General features: G+C 38.6%; 1 protein-coding gene across 2 annotated transcripts in view; it reads left to right on the top strand.

Moving 5' to 3' along the window:
- The window catches only part of fndc3ba (fibronectin type III domain containing 3Ba), an 82,266-nt gene that overhangs the window by 56,428 nt on the left and 6,755 nt on the right, over positions 1-19,083 (top strand). For both annotated transcript variants that reach the window (XM_061696688.1, XM_061696687.1), the window contains exons 8-24: positions 2,255-2,313; positions 3,115-3,266; positions 4,120-4,179; positions 4,285-4,429; positions 4,508-4,561; positions 4,643-4,767; positions 6,209-6,383; positions 6,465-6,551; positions 7,750-7,885; positions 8,968-9,039; positions 9,386-9,504; positions 10,309-10,414; positions 11,801-11,973; positions 12,058-12,171; positions 12,967-13,116; positions 13,989-14,269; positions 17,357-17,578. In XM_061696688.1, coding sequence (XP_061552672.1) covers positions 2,255-2,313; positions 3,115-3,266; positions 4,120-4,179; positions 4,285-4,429; positions 4,508-4,561; positions 4,643-4,767; positions 6,209-6,383; positions 6,465-6,551; positions 7,750-7,885; positions 8,968-9,039; positions 9,386-9,504; positions 10,309-10,414; positions 11,801-11,973; positions 12,058-12,171; positions 12,967-13,116; positions 13,989-14,269; positions 17,357-17,578 — 2,230 coding nt within the window. The remainder of the gene's footprint in view (positions 1-2,254; positions 2,314-3,114; positions 3,267-4,119; positions 4,180-4,284; positions 4,430-4,507; positions 4,562-4,642; positions 4,768-6,208; positions 6,384-6,464; positions 6,552-7,749; positions 7,886-8,967; positions 9,040-9,385; positions 9,505-10,308; positions 10,415-11,800; positions 11,974-12,057; positions 12,172-12,966; positions 13,117-13,988; positions 14,270-17,356; positions 17,579-19,083) is intronic.

The raw sequence follows: 19,083 nt of genomic DNA, 5'->3' as shown, positions 1-19,083 counted from the left end.
TTGGGGCAAATTCACTCTTGACACAGCTCAAACCCAAGGATAATCTTCTAGGATAATCTTACAAGACATAAGCGAAACAAAACAACCCAGTTGTCTTTGTGTTTACCTGTGTGTACTTGTTTTTTTTTGTTTTTGTTTTTTTTTTTACATTTAGCAAAAAATCATCCCCAAGGGCCGCGTCGCACGCCTTCATGGGCCAGTTATTGCCCGCGAGCCGTACGTTTGACACCCCTGCGTTAGCGCCAACACACAATTTAGCACCCGCTATTTGGGATCGTCGCAAATCGGCCCCAATGATCCTAAAATGCGTCCTTGTTCCTGGGGAAAGTTGCCGTTGTCGCAATGCTGATGATGCTCTCTTGCAAAAAAAAAAAGAAACTTTCCAACCACGTCTTCCTGAATGTTCCGGGGGAGGTGCTCTGTTTTCATTGGCACACGTGAAGTTTGGCACTTCCCGCCTGCCGTCCTTTGATGCCATCTCACTCCCTGTCGTCTGGCCCACAAACCTTGTCGAAAATGTTTTTCTCCATCTTCCCTGGTTCCCAAATCTTTCATCATCTTCCCATTTTCCCGCTCCCGGCGTCCGTCCCCGCTTGCATCGTCTTACACGCAGACAGGATGTGAAGTCGCACGCGCAAGTAGAAGTGCGGGCGGCACATCAGCGCGTTCTCTTCGCGGACTCTTCGCGGTTCTTCTGCGCGTTTAAAGAGTTTCGCAGCTGTCCTCAGCGACCGCAAGTGCGAGCTCTCGACGCGTTTAGTGTTTTTTTTGTGTATTTAATCTGTATTGGAGAGTTTACAGATCAAAGCGAAAACCCTTTTATTTTATTTATTGTTTTCTTTTGCCGGCATCTCTTGACACCTTAGGGCGTCCCAGAAAAGCACACACACACAAAAAAAAAAAAAAAAAACGCAAATAGGTGAGTTTTTTCAGAAAATAGCCAGGGACGGCAGGATTCTCAGAACAAAAAACAAATAATTGGTTAAAGTCATGATTAGTGACCCGAATAGAAGCCTTACTTGTGACCTTTTATAAAACCAATAATGTATTTATTTCCCCCCATCCTTCAATCTTTCACACGTGAATAATCCTGCATCAAACCGAGAACAATTTTCATTTTGAACCACGTCTGTCACAAATTTGTCCGTGGGTAGTTCAACAGGTGAAGTACACACGGTAGCGCCGCTGTAACTTTAGCGCGCACACACACACACACACACAGAGGGAGGTCAATTTGAGGTTGTGCTTCCATGACATCACTGTGGCCATGACTCATACGTCGCCCCAGGCACCTCTGCAAACACACTCACACTCACACACCCACTGTGATTTACTGTAGGCTAAACTCCGATGGCGAAAGCCCCCCACGCGCACAAGTTCAGTGAGCCATTTCGCGGCGCACATACCCATACTCCACAGTCTCCACTTTTCTGCAGACGCCCTCAGTCGCCACTTGGATAGCGTTAGATGTATAGATTTTTATTTTATTTATTTTTTTTATTTTTTTGTGTGTGACTTAAATCCTTAAAAATAAATGAAATCCATATGAAGCCAATTAAATGCATCATAATTAATTCATTTAGAAAAAAATAAGTAATGTATGTAATCTAATAGTAAAGTCAAAGTAATTGTAATAACATCTTCATTAAAATGTGAAAAATAATCTTTATCACGCTTGTTTAATAGGATTTAAATCGGTTAATAGGCTTTGTATTTATTTTACATTAAAACCGTTAAAAATTTGAAATAATTCATGAAATTGCTCATTAATTAATTCAGTTGAGAAATATATATTGTTTAATGGAATTTTTGACTTTTTTATTCTTCAAAGTATGTTACGATTTCAGTTAAAATGTGAAATATTTCATTCAAAGATGAATTCATTTTTTAAATGGCAATATTACACCCATATATTTGAATGTGTTTCATTATTTCATGTATCTGTATGTCGTGGCCTCTTTAAAATGATCTAATAGGCATTTTAAATGATATTTTAAGGATATTGTTCATGATATATCTTTAATTGGCTTGATATTTATTAACTTCTGGCACAAATATGCCACCATAATCTACAGCGTGGTTTTGCAACAAATCTGATTCAAGAAGCAATTTTCTGCATTTATGATATTACTTGGTAACAATTATTATTTTTTTTACATTGTGAAAGAAAACACTTGCAAATGAATCCAAATATGTGTTGTGTATTATTATTATTATTATTATTTTAAATATCTACCTACTTCTCCCTCTTCAGATCATGATTCAGAAGCAAAACGTGTTCAAGACATGCTGTCTACAATCGACAAACCACAGGTTGGTGCGCACTCCTTTTCCACTTTCCGCCGTACACACACACACACACACACACTTACACGCACATTCATCAATCAACTCCTTGTCTCTTGCTTTCATTGCCTGCACATGATGTTTTTTCCATGTTTCCATCCCGTCTCGGAGGCTAACATGAAAATCAGATGCTGAAAAGCTGCAATAAGGCTGTCGGTTTGGCTTTTTGCAAAGGAGACTGCGGCAGTTGTCAAAGTGGCCACACGAGGGCAGCGTCCGCTCGACCTTTCCCCAGAAGACAAACCGTGTGGGGACAAAATATTGCACTTCCTAACCTGATGTTTGACCACAAAAAAATGTCATTTTAATATGGTCAAAATATGTGCATATGTCTGTGTTTTTTTTATTTTGATTGAACCAATGTACATCACAGCATTTTTATAATTTTCATGCTCAGACGCATGATTTAATGTTTTTATTTTTGTTGCTTAAAAGCATGCGCAAAAGAGACTCTTCAACAACAAAGTGTTTGAAACAATCCAACAAACTAACCACATACTAGTGGTGAATGGTGCTATTACAACTTAAAACTGATCAGGTATAGTAGAGGTAACATGTTTATCATCCCCCCCCCTCCCACCACCAATTATTTATTGTTTTAATTCTTCATTTATTTATTTAGTAATCGATGGGCCACTCTGGAGTGTCGGCCGGTTGGTTAGCAAAAAGACATACTAAAAAAAAATGGAGCAAACAAAAAGTTTCAATGGAAAGTAAAATGCGGGCAGAATATTTCTCCTTGAACGCGCATGTATGTTTTCTTCCCAGGTGTCCAACCTGCAGGCCCGCGCCGTGCGCCTGTCTTGGGCGCCCCCCGCAGGCCTGGCGAGCAGGCACAGCAACGGCGTGCCCATGTCGTGCTCGTACGAGGTGTCGCTCTCGGATAAAGGGCGAGACGGGAAGTACCGCCTCATCTACAGGTCGGTTCCACGACCTTTGAGGTTTTTGGCCGGGAAAACAAATATTTGGCTTTTTTGATTGTTTTTATTGAATTGGTTACATGTTTGTTTAAACTAAATTTGGAACGTTTTGTTTTGACTAAATGTGATGCTTTTAATGGAAGAATAAATGTATTTGTATTGAAATACTTTGTATTTTTATTGAAAAAAGAAACATGTTTGAAGTTGAACTCAATTTGTCTTTTTTGTTTTGTTTTAACTACATTTTACCTTTTCATAGTGAAGAGTATTTGTGTTAACTAAATTTGATGTTTATAATGAGGGGGAAAAAGTTTTGGATTGAATGAAATGTGTTTTTTTTTGCGAACTATTCTGTATCAAGTTTTTAATTGAAAAATAATCGTTGAATTAAATTTGGCTTTTTTTGTCAGAAAGACATGTTTGAACCAACTACATTTGATGTTTTGTCAGAAAAAAATATTTGTTTTCACTAAATTTGATGTCGCAACTGAAAAATTAGTCAACAGAACACTTTAAAATGTGTTTAAAATGTATTTTTTTTTACAAAATTGTGTGTTTTCATTGGAAAAATGGAATTTGACGCTTCTAATTGGGAGAAACATATGAAACCAAATTTGAAACATTATTGAAAAAATATTGTCTTGGCAATCAGAAGAAAAACGCATTTGTTGAAGCTACATTTACGTTTTTTTTAAACAGGAAAAACACGTTTAACTGTCATTTTATCAGAAAATTGTAGCCCTTTGAAGAAATTGAGATTTTTATTGACAAAACATTCAATTCTGTCCATGTAGGAAGCAGACTTGTCTAAATTGTATCGTTTAATTGTTTTTTTTTTGTGTGTGTTCCAAAGTGGTGAAGAAGTGGAGTATCATCTCAAAGATCTAAGGCCAGCGACGGACTACCACGTACGGTACGTTCTCTCAGTTTAAAAAAACAAACAAACAAACAAAAAAAACAACAACTTTTTGACCAAAAGTGCTGTCGTTTGATTTCCCGTTTGTGCGTTTGCCCGCAGCGTGTGCGCCGCGTACAACTGCGTGCGCGGCTCGTGCTCGGAGGCGAGCTCGTTCACCACGCACTGCAGCGTCAGCGTTCCCGACGTCCCGCTCGCCCCCAAGCTTTCCCACCGCACCAAAAGCACCCTCACTTTACAGTGGAAGGTAATCGATCATATCCAATTAGATTTCAGATTTCAAATTTCAGCATGTCTAATCCGTGTATTATTCGGCCGTGTTCAGCCGCCAGGCGACAACGGATCCAAAATCACAAACTACCTGCTCGAGTGGGATGAGGTGAGCGACAATTCCGACGAACTCCTTTTTTCAAAATGGTTATTATTAATGGTTTGCTCCGCCCGGCGTGGTCCGCTGCAGGGGAAGAAGAACAGCGTTTTCCGGGAATGTTACTTCGGCAGCCAGAGACACTGTAAGATGACGCGTCTGTTCCCCGCCTCCGCTTACACCTTCAGGGTGGCGGCGCACAACGACATCGGCACGAGGTAACTCGCCCAACTGATGCAATAGAATGGAAAGAATTAAGCACTTTGCGCATCATGATTTAATTCAATGGGGTGGGCTGGTGGGGGGCAGTATAATACTTACATACCACCAGGGGGCAGTATAATACACAGGGAAGACTGTAGCAACTGCTCAGTAAGCTGCAGTAAAATTGGTCGTTTTTTGCAGAGGATAAAGAATATCTCCCCGTGAGTATTGTTATTTTGTCTGTCTGCATGTGTTGCATCACCGTTTGTGTTCAAATGTCCGTGGCTTCAAGGGTTATAACTCCGGCCGCCGGGATGCGAGTCTCGTTAGCCCATCTATGGTGTTTTGCATCGCGTATTGGGGTTAAACTAGAAGACATTCATAGGGCAAGGAGAATGTGCTTTGGTGTTTGATGTTTAGTTCGACAGTAAACTTCAACTTAATTTGATGTTTTACTGTAACAAGTTTGTCTTAAATACGTCTTGCATTTTTGAGCGAAAACATGCTTTCATGTTAAAGTTTGTTTTCATTGGAAAAATTGACTCGTAATAAAATGGGATGTTTTATCAGGGAAAAATGAATTTTTTGACTACATTTGGTGTTTTTATCAGTAAAAAAGGTATTTGTTTTTTTTTTGCTAAATTAGATATTTTTACCGGAAAACATTTTTTTAAACTTAATTTGATAATTTTAGATGACATATTTTTTTTTTTAAGTAAAATTTAATATTTCAAAAAAAGATTTTTTTTTAAATTGGAAATACTCATTGGTTTCAACTAAATTTTTGTTTTTATCAAAAAATGCATTTAGCAAAATTTGTCTTTTTACATTAAACATCGTTTTATTAAAATTGTTTTTCTTTTTAAAGAAAATGTACTTTTTTAACATAAAAAGGCCTTTGTTTTAACTCAATTTGAGATTTGTTCTAAATCAGAAAAAGGCATTCATTTTAAAGTAATGATATTTTAACTGAGGGGGGAGTATTTGACTTTTTTTTAAATCATCCATTTTTTTTTTCACTCATTATTTTATCAGACGTATTCATATCATCAAATAGATTTGTGCGCAAAATGCATTCGATTTGACAAAATTAGACATGTTGACCGGGTACAGACAGACGGACGGACAGATGCGTCATGGCAGTAAGAGAGGATTTCCCCAGTCTGTCAGTGACAGCAGCCAGTCACGGAAGCAGTCAGACGGTCCAACTTCGTACCCGTGACCGCACCCGCTTCCCTCCTCGGCTTGTCTGTGCAGTGCTTTTGTTGTTGTTTTTGTTTTTAAACTCAAATGAGAATTTTCTCAGGTGTACCTATTGTTTTGTCTTTCCCAGAAACTTCTTAACGAATGTTCATGAAAAGGTGTAAATAACCTTGTTTGTTTTTTATTTTGTTTTATTTTTTTATTTAAAAAAAATGTTTTTTTTTTTTACATTTTTTTTTTTTGCTCCTGCAGTGGCTTCAGCTCCGAGACTGTGTTCTACACCATGGGCACGCTGCCCGCTCTGCCTCTGGCGCCGCGTCTGGTGCGGGCCGGCGTGTCTTGGGTTACCCTGGATTGGGGGCGACCAGAGGGCAGCCCCAGCGAGGAACAGCTCAAATACACCCTGGAGATCCAGGAGGACAACAGCGTAAGTATCCGCTCTTTGTTGATTGCTGCTACATGCTAAAGCGCGGGCGGGGTTGCCAACATGCTAACGCACCTCTCCCAGGGAGCTGACTTCCACCCGAAGTACACTGGAGAAAACTTGACCTGTACTGTACAAGGCCTGAAGAGGAGCACGCAGTATAAATTCAGGGTGAGTCGCGTTCACGCAAAGAAACTGCCAAATTTGACACCATTTCACACGGAACCCAGTGAACAGGAAATGCGGCTTATCAGATCATTCGAGTACTGCAAGTCAGAATTACTCTTGCCTATCAATGCAACTGGACTACTGTTTGTGACAGTTAGTTTTTAGCATGAAAAAACATCTAAATCCAAAATATACATTTCTTTTAACCAAAGCTGAAATATATGTACTTAAACTTAAAAAAAAATAAAATAAAATAATAAAAACATTATTGGACAAATGTATTTCTTGGAACAAAATTTGACTTGGTTTGTTTTTTGGGAAAAACACATTTGAGCTAGCTATGAAATTTAATAGAAAACTACTTAAAAATACATTTATCTAAAATATATGTTTTTAATCCAGCGCACCTATTTGCTTTTAACAGAATTTGACGTTTTTAACACAAAAAAAATGCATTTATGTAACAAAATTTAACAGAAAAATACATTTGGTCTAGCTAGATTTTCCATTTTGATTGTGAAAACTTTGTTTTTAATCGTAATGTATGTTTAAATTCAAATAAATGTTTCTCTTAAAAGCGCTTTTTTAGCTAAATTTGACATTTTTCTTGGAAAAAAAGTTAGCTTAACGAAACCTGAAGAGCAATGCATCTATTTGAACCGGAATTGATTTTTATCGCGAAAATGTCTTTATTTCACGTACTGTAAATGATGTTGTTTATTCTGAATGCGTACTTTGTTTTCACTAATTTGTTTTGATTTGATTGGATTTTATTGATTTTTTTCCCACAAAATCTAAGCTGTGTTCCTTTGCATGCTTTCGATGTTGCTTCTTTTTTCGTCATGTGTCACAGCCGTCAGTCAGCGTTTGTGCCACGTTTCCGTCAATGTACGAGTAGAATAAATGATCCGAACTTTTTTTTTCTCCATCCATGTGTCATCTCAATTCTTATTAGCACCATTTTGCTGTGAAGATACGTGACTGCAGTTACAGTGATAGACAAAAATGTACTGAAGTGTGTGATTGCATATACCTTGTTTTGTAATCATGTGCAATCATACCTCACATACATCGCCACATATACCGGCGCGTATAAAAGCACTGTTTCCTGCTCGGTACGTTGAAATTCTCATGATTATTCCCGTTTTTATCCACCTGAGCCTCCGTTACCTGACATGTAACCTCACCTCCACCCTTCCAGCTGATCGCGTCAAACATGGAGGGCAAGAGCAGTCCCAGCGAGGTGCTGGTGTGCACCACCAATCCCGAAAAACCGGGACCCCCGTCCACGCCGGGCGTCGTGGCGTCCACGCCCTACGCGCTCAACGTCACATGGGGTGAGGCCTTCTTCAATTAGCCTCTCACATGAGTTCAAATTAGGGGGAGAAATATTAGGTACACCTCCGCACTCTAATTTGCTTTATTTATTTTTACTAAAGTTGAAATTCTCAATTTTATTCCTATAAATTATCATTAGCAGTAGTAAATTATTATAGTGTGTGTGTATATATATATATATATATATATATATATTTATTTTTTTTTTTTTTTTTTACTTGAATAACTTTTCCCGTTAAAAATAACACAATTGAAATGTCATTTTGATTCTATTTTATGAAAACCGTTTCCATTATTCAACATAGACCTACTTTGAAATTCAAAATTTTAACCCCATAAAATTATTTCTGTACATTTTGTTTGACATTTTTGTAGTTGTTGTAAATGTACCACGTGGCATCCATTTTGGATAACATTTTATGTTACCAAACAAATTGCAATAGCAAACAAATCTATTTAAAATAACCATTGCAAATGTAGAAAAAGTGTTAAAAAATGGTAATTGGAATTTTTGAATAAAGAATTATAGTTTATATTGGTAATGTTATCATTATTATTGGTATTAATGTTATTATTGACCCAATTAAATAAATGCAGATATTTTATTATAACAGCAGAAAAGTAAATCAACATTTCATGTACATTTTTTAAATGCATAAAAAAGCTGAAAAAGTTATCCCAGGTTGAAAAGAAAAGCACTGCAATATTATTACTATATGCTACAAGAAAAATATTGTTTTGAAAAATTGAATAGAAGCAGTGATTTTTTATTTTTTATTATTTTTTTTATTTTTATTTTTTTTCTGGGATGAAAATTGTTTACTATTTAATGACAGTGGAAAAATATACAATTAGGTTTACTCAGTCATTCCCGTTACATCAAAGGCATGAATAAAAGCACTGAAAAGATACAAAAATACCAATTTGATAACATTTGATATATGTATGTGCTGACTAATATTTTTATTATTTTATATATATATATATATATATATATATATATATCAATGGTTTATTGTCTCAAGTCTTTTTATTGTTTATTGTCTCAAGTCGTTTTCTCTTGCTGTTGTCGTCGTGTCAGATCCCCCGCAGGACAACGGCGGCTCCGAAGCGCTGACGTATTTGTTGGAGATTAGCGAGGGATGCTCGGAAGGTACGAATATTTCTGTTTTCCTCCTCCTTTGTGCGCTAACGATGTCCGCAAATGAAAACAGAGGCTTGAATTGAGGCCGCGCTCGTTCAGTCGCGTGGCGCTTCTGTTCCTCATCCGTCGGGAGGTGATTTATTCCGACGACAAATCGTGAATCGGCAGCCGATAAAACCGGTCACGATTTGTCACTGCCCCGTTTCGCGACAAGAACGCTATTGACCGCGTACGATGATAAAAGGGAGCTGGTGTTTTTCCTTTTCAGTGCTTGTTTGGATTGCAATATCTCCAACGTCACAACTTAACAGTCGCGAGATGTCATTACGTGTGTCGTGTGTGTGTGCGTGCGCAGCCGGCCAATGGGAGGTGGCGTACAGCGGGCCGGCGACAGAGTGCGTGTGCGAGCGCCTGGCACCGGGCAGCGTGTACTGCCTGCGCGTGTGCAGCATCACCACCGGGGGGCACAGTCAGGTACGCTTTGATGAGCACACTTCTAATTTGTTTTATTGCTTGCTTCGCGTGGGATTGGGCCAACGCCGCGGCCACGAGTCGCGCAAAACTGCAAAACCTGAACGCCTTTCATGTGACACAAGGTCAAGCCTTCAATGGTTAGACCGATGTGGATTTTTTTTTTTTTTTTTTTTTAAGGCTGATGCCGACTCCAATATTTGGCAGAATAACATTTTCTAATTGATTGAATGTAAATACAATTTTAAAAGTATAGAATGAATAAAATAAAAAATAAAAATGTTGGTCCCTTAACGCTTACCAATAAAGATATGAATTACGAGCACAACATTAGACTATTTAACAACAGTTTAGTATTTATTTGGTTTTACAGAAAAAAAAAAATAATCAGCCGATTTGTTTCTTTGTTTGAATGTCATTATCTTATGTTGTAATGTGTTGTTTTAAAAATAAAAATAAAAAATCGTCCGATTACAATTACATTTAAAAGAAAATATATATATATATTCTTTTAACCCGCCCAAACCTCTTGAATAAGTAAGGGTTAACCAACAGTAAGTGTTTTCAGGGTTGGTTCCTCTCCAAAACAGGAAAAAAAAAGAGAAACTGTAAAAATAATCCAGAAATCAGTGAATCTGCAGATGCCGAATCGCGAGTATCCGCTGTCGCAATGTCTATTTTCCTATTTTCCAGGGTTTCGTCGCCATCTTGTGGCATCTTCCTGTGTCGTAGAAAGAGTACCGAAATAGACTTTACTGTACGACAAATACGACTTCACGTAACTTAGTTTGTTCGTTTCTCCTCAAGTGCACCGTTGCCGTTCAGGTGCGAACGTTAAGCGTGCCGCCCGGGCCCTGCCAGCCGCCGAGGATTGTGGGTAAAGCCAAACACAAGGAGGTGCAGTTAGAATGGGGTGAGTGCGCTCGCACACACGCACAAACACACGCACACACTTTGTTTAAATGATTGATTATTTGTGATTTATTGCTGCGAGGCGGCTTAATCACCCTTTGGCTGCCTGATGTGTTTTCCCGGCGCGCCCTAATAGAGCCTCGGTCAAAGCGCGCTTGACGCCTAATCGGGGCTTCATTTGAGAAAATCAAGCGGTGTCCGGCTCGCTCGGGTCCGGGCAGGCGCAGTTTTCCCAGAATGCAACTCTCGGAAGCTCTCGTTTTAGCCGCTTTTAATCCGACAAGCCGAATTGGAGCAGATTGCTGCAGGTGAAGGTGACCTTCAGTGCACTTCTGCCTTGGTTTTGGCTCAGTCGCGGTGTGGAGTAGCGGGGTTACTTTTGGAATAGTCGAGTCAAAGGAAAATCTGCGGCGTGGCCTGCAGGGGGCCCCGCAATTTGATGCTTTGGAGCCGCAGACGTTGAAGCCAAAATATTTCTTTTTGTGTGTACTGCAATTAGCTTATTGTAGGCTACTTATTATTGTATTTGTAATAATTAAGATTATAGGTAATAAACTAAACCATATTATTTTTTATAAACCATTTAGGTATTTTTTTCCCCTTATATATTTAGTTTTTGAATTTTTTTTTTTTAAATTATGATTTACCTTTTTCCATTTGGTCATTTTCTTTTTTCTGTATTTTTGTACCTTTTCCTCCATTAAATTCCATTCTTCTATTTATAGGCCCCGTCATTATTTACATTAAATTAAAAAAAAATAAAAAATTGAATTCTTAATGTTCTACACTGTATATATAATTATTTTCTTTATTTATATGCATTGAATTCTTGCTACAGGTTATGTTTTTATTAAAGTTTTGAAAAATCTAGAAAAATGTATGTACTTTTCCCCTTTTTCCATGAAATTCTAGTTTCCGAGTTTTATCATATTTTGAAATAATTTTTCTCGTTTAAATCATGAGCAGATAACGAGCAACCTTTTATTGCTCAGTGTTTTTCCTCAGTGTCTTTATGTCTCAAAAGTATTTTCTGTCAATTGTCAGTGTCTGTTGTCGTACGAGAGCGAGATGATTCGGATTCTGATTAAGTACTTGTAATTTATTTCGGAACTATAATTCTTTTTTATTTTATTTATTTATTTATTTATTTATTTTTTGCTCATAGTAGCTTAATTGTATTTAATTGTTTTCAAATATATTGAAAAATATATATTTGGTACCTTTTTGTAATCCACATGTACCATAACGTCAGCATTTTAACGACAGGCAATCAATATATTCACAGTTTGCACACTTACATCAGCGACGATCTTACCAAACCTACTGTATTAATATTTGTAGCTATTTATATTGAAAAAGAACAATGCGTTATCATGAAATTGTACAGAGTCCCCCAGCGCGGAGGGCGCGAGCGAGGCGTTCGTGTTCAGCCTGGAGATGAGCGAGGACGACGCCCAGCCGGCTCAAGTGTTCCACGGGCCGGAACTGCAGTGCACCGTGGGTAGTCTGCTACCCGGCGCCACCTACAGCTTCCGGCTGAGGGCTGCCAACGAGGCTGGGGTGAGAAAGTTATTTCAGAAAAATATGCATTCAAATAGAATTCATGTTTTTCCTCCATGCCTTATTTTGCTCCTTTTATTTTAGTTTGGAGAGTACTCTGAGCCAACGTTGGTCACGACTGCAGCGGGTCCTCCCGGCCAGTGTGAGGCGCCGCTCATCGCTCTTACGAGCAACACTTGTGTGTCGCTCAACTGGGAGGTGAGAAACATTTTTGGGAGAACGCTTAGTCGACATTGCTGCTTTGATGCAAAATTGCAATTGTGTGGTTCCCCCCCCCCCCCCGGTGGTTTGAACACAAGGTTGCCAAAAAGTGTTTTGGTTGCTGTGGAAACTGCGCTCCAGAGACCATTTTTGATTATGACCTCAACCAAGGTCGTTGATGTTTACGCTGCCGCTGACTCAAGCGACGATCGCAGCAATCAAGCTTGCTCATCGCTTTAATGGAAGCGATTAGTTCGTCTTACATCATCATGTTTCAATCTTTTTGGGGATGCGTCCATTTTGGACATTTGCTGTGGTAAAACAAATCCTATTTTTAACATTGCAGGCCACTTTTCTCATTTTTTAAAAATCATAACTTTTTAGTATTTCGTCATATAAAATATTTTAAATATTCACTAGAAGACATGTTTAGAAAAGAGAAGTAAAGAACAATAATTTGTATTACATGAAAATATTACTTATTCCTCAGGAAAGCTGTGTTACCAATATTACAAAATATTATAAAAAATGTGAAATAATACCGCAAGACAACAATGCTACATATTATAAAATTCTTTGGTATACAATACATAAATAATGCATGAATAATATTTTCTAAAACTAAAAATACAATTATTTTAACAACAACAAAAAAATTGTAAATATATATGAATACAAATCGAATATTATCAAAAGGGATTTGTGCAGATAAATACGTAAGCGTAAATAAGTCAAGGTATGACTATCGTGTAAGAACACAACGTGCGTTTGTGTTCGTGTTTGTGTGTCAAGAGTCCCGAGGGTTCGGGCAGCGACATATCGGAGTATCGGCTGGAGTGGGGACGGGAGGACGAGCCCATGGAGATGATCTACTGCGGCTCGGCCACGCAGTGCGAAGTGTCCGACTTGGCGCCCGCCACCGGTTTCTGCTGCAGGTTGCAGGTCAGCCGGCGCGCCTCGATGCACGCACTCGGTCAGAAACAAAACAACAACAACAACAACAAACAAATAAATGCGCGTTGCCGACATGGTTGGGAGCTCTGCTTTTCAATCCCGGCGTGCCGATCGATGCTCGAGAGCGAGACGTCGATATTAATAATAATAATAATGGAGTCAAATTGAAAGGAGTTGGAATTCGAGGTTGGGTGAAAGGAAAGGTGGGAGGCACAGGTAGGTTGGACAGACAAAGGGAGCAACAAAGGATGGAAAACTAGGTAGCTAAGAAGGACAGGAGGGATGAAGGAAGCAGGAAGGAAGGAAGGAAGGAAGGGCAAATGTGTAGCTGGACGTGACGTAAGGGAGGGAAGCAAGTAGGCAGGACAGGAGGGAGGGAAAAGTAAGATGGAGGGAAAGAAGAAAGGAAAATAAATAGAATGGAAAGGAGGGAAGGAGTTTTGCTGAAAGCAACGCTATGTGATCATTTTCGCTTAAAATGAACGGCATCAAAATTATGTTGATGGCTTCGAACAAGGGGAAGAAGTTGCCGTAGCAATGCTGGATCGTTAACTGTAGGAGGTTAAAACAAAATTTTTTTGGGGGGGGCAAGCCAGAACACCTCATTTGGTTGTTAGCGCTGGTGCTAATGTATGGAGTTTAACATTCACCAGGGATGTGTATCTTCAAGGGAGGGCCAGGAGAGGGAGGCGTTGGCTTCTAGGGGAGCGGTTGGCTAATGTGAAAGCACCAAGTTTGACAGTAAAGTGGTCCGTCCTGCTATTTACCGCATCTCCACAATTGGTGACCCCCCCGGCGGGATTTGGCCCACTGCTCGTTTGTTTCTAAAAATTAAGTTTGATGGGCTTCTCCTCCTTCAGGCTGTCAATCAGGCAGGGGCGGGGCCTCACAGCGAGCAGGTCAGTTTCCAGACGCCGGCGACCATCCCCGACGCCGTCTCCTCGCTCGGCCTCCTGGACCCGCCGGCCTCCTCGGAGCCGGGCCAGTCGCGCTCCACCTGTCTCTTCCTCAAGTGGGAGGAGCCGAACGCCAACGGGGCGGAAATATCTTCGTACGTCATCTCTTTGGACGAGCGGACCGTCACGGTGGAGCCGGCGACCAGTCACCTGGTCGGCGGTCTGCAGCCGGACAGCGAGTACAGGTACTGCTTGCTGCTACAGGAACAGGAACACATGGAATTTTTCTTACTGTGGATTATCTTGAGTTGTTTTTAGTTATTTCTATTGTGCCAAATGGTGGCTATCATTAATAACTACCTTAAAGAGCTTTGATGATATGATCAGTATATATACACCGAGGACTATTTTGAATGTGTGGATTATTTCTAGTGGCTCTATTTCCATTGTGCAAGTTGGCAGTTATTTCATAATATGTGCAAATGCGACATTTTTATTTTCTAGTCATTAATTTTATTTCTATTGTGCAAAGTGGCGGTTATCATGAATAATTAGCAAGTAAAGATAATATTACAGTAATTATTTTAATTGTCTACATTGTGCCCATGTGTGACCGAGCAAACTGTAGACTTTGTCCTTGTGGATTATTTCTTGTGGTTCTATTTGTTAGTATCGTCCAAGTTGGCAGTTATCTTGAATAACTTGCGGTCGGAGCTTTAATGATATGATTGGTACATTACGTGCCCTGCATGTCCGCGTATACCGTGAGCTTTTTTGATTTAGTGGATTATTTCTAGCAGTTCTGTTTATTGATGTTGTGCAAGGTGGTGGTTATCAGAGCAAGTAACGATCGCATTGCAGTAATTACTTGGCAGGTCTACATTGTGCCTGGGCATGACCGAGCATAGCATGGATTTTTTTTTGACTTTGTGGATTATTTCTAGTCGCGCTGTGTATTTGTATTGCGCAAACTGGGGATTATGGTAAACGGTCTGCATTTGCATAATCCTTTATCTACACTATCATGAATAACTGTCTTAATATGATTGCTACATTGCGCAACCTGCATGATTTTTGCCTTTGTGGATTATTTCTAGGAGTTCTGTTTATTTCTCTTGTGCAAAATGGCGGTCATCATGACTAACTGGCGAGAGAAGCCATCGCATTAATGTTACGACACGTACTTTAGTTTTTACATTGAATTTGTACATTGATACAATCGAGTGTGGCCTAAATTTCATATAAAACAAACGTACAATTATTTTGAGAAGCGCAAATTTAAAAAGTTGTCGCGAATAAAAAAAATAAAATAAAAAAGAGTCAAGTCTGGTCGTAGTGTAGGTGAGGACAGCCTGGGGGATTTTTCTGAGAAAATTCATTTGGAGCCTCTCATTGGCTAGTTTAAAAAAAAAAAAAGACTGCAGTAAATAAACAACCACCCACCACCTGAATCCCAATATGTTGTTGTTGTTATCCGTCTGAAAGCTATTCAGTTATTACCTGTACCAGTGCGTGTTTGCGTGTTTGTGTGCGCGCGGCGTGTTTTCATCCGAGGCTTGTTTTTGTTCCCGTGTCATTCTCCTCTCTTACGTAATGGCCGCCACCCAGGCACAACACAACACTGTGTGTGTGCGTGTGCGTCCTTGTCGTTTGTTTATTTACAGCGAGTGAATACTTGAAAATATCTTAATATTCGTGCCAATGAGGGACTTCAGTTTTTGTTTTTGATGCCAGTTGCTGTCTATAAAGTGGTTGAAAATGGTCGAGCCATGATTTAAGTGGTGTGCGAATAAAATTATTCAATAATTATTGAAAATATGTTGTAAGAAATCTATGATATTCAATTGTTGATTTAATTGATTTTAATTAAAACATATATATATTATTATTGGTTCATTTATCGCCAGCTCATGACGACATTTTTTAATAAATGTGAATAAACAGTTACAAATGACTAAATGACAATGTGTTGGCTCACTATTTGGCAGGTTCAAGCTGATGCCAGTTTTGTTTCATAACTACAGATTTACAAAACATTTATTTATTAGCAAACAGCATTAATTATATTTGTCATTTCTAAAAATGGATAAAAATGTAAAATAGTTTGAACTACATCTGCTATATATTGTTTATTTAATCAATGCAATATTTTTAAACATTACAATGTTCTAATATTATTTGATCCTTTGCTGTAAGCTCATAACGTGTTTTTTTGTAAACAATAAAATTCAAAAAATAAGACGATAAGTATTCGATAAGTATTCAAAAAATACCGTTTTAAAAAAAAGAAAATGTTGGGTATTACTTATTTAGTATATTAAATTCTATTTTTTCTTTTAAAATTACTATATTATTCATTCGTTGCAAGCTCATGACATTTCATTGGTATTATATAGATTTATTTTTTTATTTTTTTCCCCCCAAGCAAGTCTTCCTGATATGCCATATTTATAGTGCATATCTACTGTACAGTATGTGTATCGATATACCATATTATAACAATATGAATCTGTTCCTGCCCGCTGTGCAGATGCTCCTGCTGTGGCTGGGCTGCGTGATTTTCAATCAAAGGTCGGCCATGTTCGCCTCCAAATGCCACGTGCGAGCCTGACACAAGCTCATCGAATCATAACACTGTGCCAGGAGAATAACATTCTAAAAAAATTAATTGTGTGGAAGGACAGACGTGTGTGTGTGTGTGTGTGTGTGTGTGTGTGTGTGGGTGTGGCTGTGATCCGTTTTCTGGTGTGCCGTCGCTTCGTTGTATCGTGCTGGATAACCGCAACTCCCCGGACGTTGTGGATTATTGCGTTTATTTCTATTGTGCAAGGTGACTGTTATCAAAACAGATGCGCGATCTTATTAATGACATGACACGTGCATCGCAACCCGTACATATCATTCGATTGTTTCATGATCGCACGTAATTGGAAATACCGCAGTCGGGCTAACAAATAGCGTCCGTCTTGGTGTTATGACGCTTTAAGCAACTTGTTTGAACACGCAAGGTGAAACAACACATGTAGAGTGACACTGTAACAATATACACAGGCTTATATGCTTTATCCTCTGCAAAGAAGAACTAAGCACATGACTTTTTGCTTTTTTGGGGGGTGAGGGGAAGCTGCGATTAGTGACATTTCCATTCATTTTAATGAGGAGATGCCAAGGTTCGAGTTTTGAGTTGAACATAGTCACGGAACAAATGAAACTTGTATCTCGAGGCACCGCTGTATTTTGGTGTGATCATGTGTACAAAAAAAAAAAAAGGGAACATTTGCGTTCCCGTATTTTGAGTGACGCGTGTTTCTGGTCCCCCGTGTGGCGTTTAGCGTTCAGATCCAGGCGGTCAACGCCATCGGCCGCGGCCCGTCCTGCCCGCCGCTGCTGGTGAGGACGCGGCCCCTGCCCCCGGCCCCGCCCCCTCTGGAGTGCACCGCCGCCGGGCCGCAGAGTCTCAAGCTCAAGTGGGGAGAGAACGCCAGCAACCCTCGCTCCTCCCTGCTGGCCGACGACGTTTACTACACGCTGCAGATAGAGGACAAAAACCGCAGGTGGGTTCCGCGCACGCACATCCGGGTCACTCGAGTCATTTAATTACATCATTGATGAATGAGATGCACTCCCCTTGGAGTGGTCTGAATGCTCTCATTGAGATGAAAGTAGGCGTTGCTTAATTTGAGTAACAATACTATACGATGATGACCGTAAGATTTGAAATCTCTTGAAAAAAAATTATTTTCATATTTTTAACCCAGTAAATTGTTTTTAATTATGGTAGAATAGAAATAGAAAAATGAAATAATTCAGAAATGACAGATGTGAATGATTTCATAACTTTTCATAACTTGAATAAGACACTTTTTTTTTTTTTTTAAAGTAAAATTGATTATTCGTATGTATATGTATTATATATAATTTTATATTACATTACTATGTATAATATTTAAATTAAAGTAGGAAATAATAATGCAAAATTAAATGACGTTAGAATGATTTATTTATGCACCAAAAATCAGTTTCACCCAAGAAATTGTAGTAAAGTAAAACTGACTTAAAATTTCAATGTATTATAGCTGTAATTTAAGTGTATTATTATGTATAATATTTGGATTAAAATAGAAAAACATTTATGAAGAATGATTATTCATATTTTAAGTGTATTACTTTATACCATTTTATATATATTACATGGATCATATTTAAATTAAAATAGGAAATAATAATGCAAAATTAAATGACACGTTAGAATGATTTATATATGCACCAAAAATGTAACCTCCCAAAATGTTTGTTTTAAAAAAACAATATTTGACCCAAGAAATTTATAATATTTAGAATATTTGACCCAAGAAATTTTTGTAAAGTAAAACTGACTTTAAATTTAAATGTATTATATATGTAATTTAAGTCTATTATTATTATTATTATTATTATTTTTGTGTAATATTTGAATTAAAATAGAAAAACATTTCTGAAGAATTAAAGTATAGTTTGGAAGTATTTTTAAGTCCACCAAATTCCTTAAATGTGACTGTAAAAATATAAGACATATTCAAAAAATATATACACTCACTGGCCATAACATGTCAACATCAGATCTTTTAATGCAATAACACAAAAAAAAAAAAAAACAAAGGTGCGTTTTCAATGACAGAAAGGTATTTAACAATATTTCCATTACTGTCCTAATATTTGTTACCAACTTATGGTACCTTTTTTAAACATGATTTTCTTTGTCAAGAGAAATTATTTCCCCCGTATTCGAGCTCCCGAGTGAGCAGGTGTACCTAATGAAGTGACCAGAGGGTTATGCAGGTACTTTGCCTCCTCCGCCCGCTGCTCGTCAATCGCGAGAACGTCAATGCGACGCAGAAAGCGCACACGGAGCCTGAGCGGCTCATTAGAGGCCCAGAGTGTGCGTACGCGTGCTAAGCAGATGTACCGCAGGGGAGTCACGTTGAGGCCGGGCGAGGGAGGAGGAGATGAACGTGGCCGCACACGAGTTCTTTTCTATAAACGCGCCTTTTGAAAAGGCGCTTGCGCAGAAATAACGAGG

This window comes from Phycodurus eques, chromosome 14 (genome assembly GCF_024500275.1).
Source record: "Phycodurus eques isolate BA_2022a chromosome 14, UOR_Pequ_1.1, whole genome shotgun sequence".
Taxonomy (NCBI): domain Eukaryota; kingdom Metazoa; phylum Chordata; class Actinopteri; order Syngnathiformes; family Syngnathidae; genus Phycodurus; species Phycodurus eques.
This window is presented reverse-complemented; position numbering and strand designations above follow the sequence as displayed.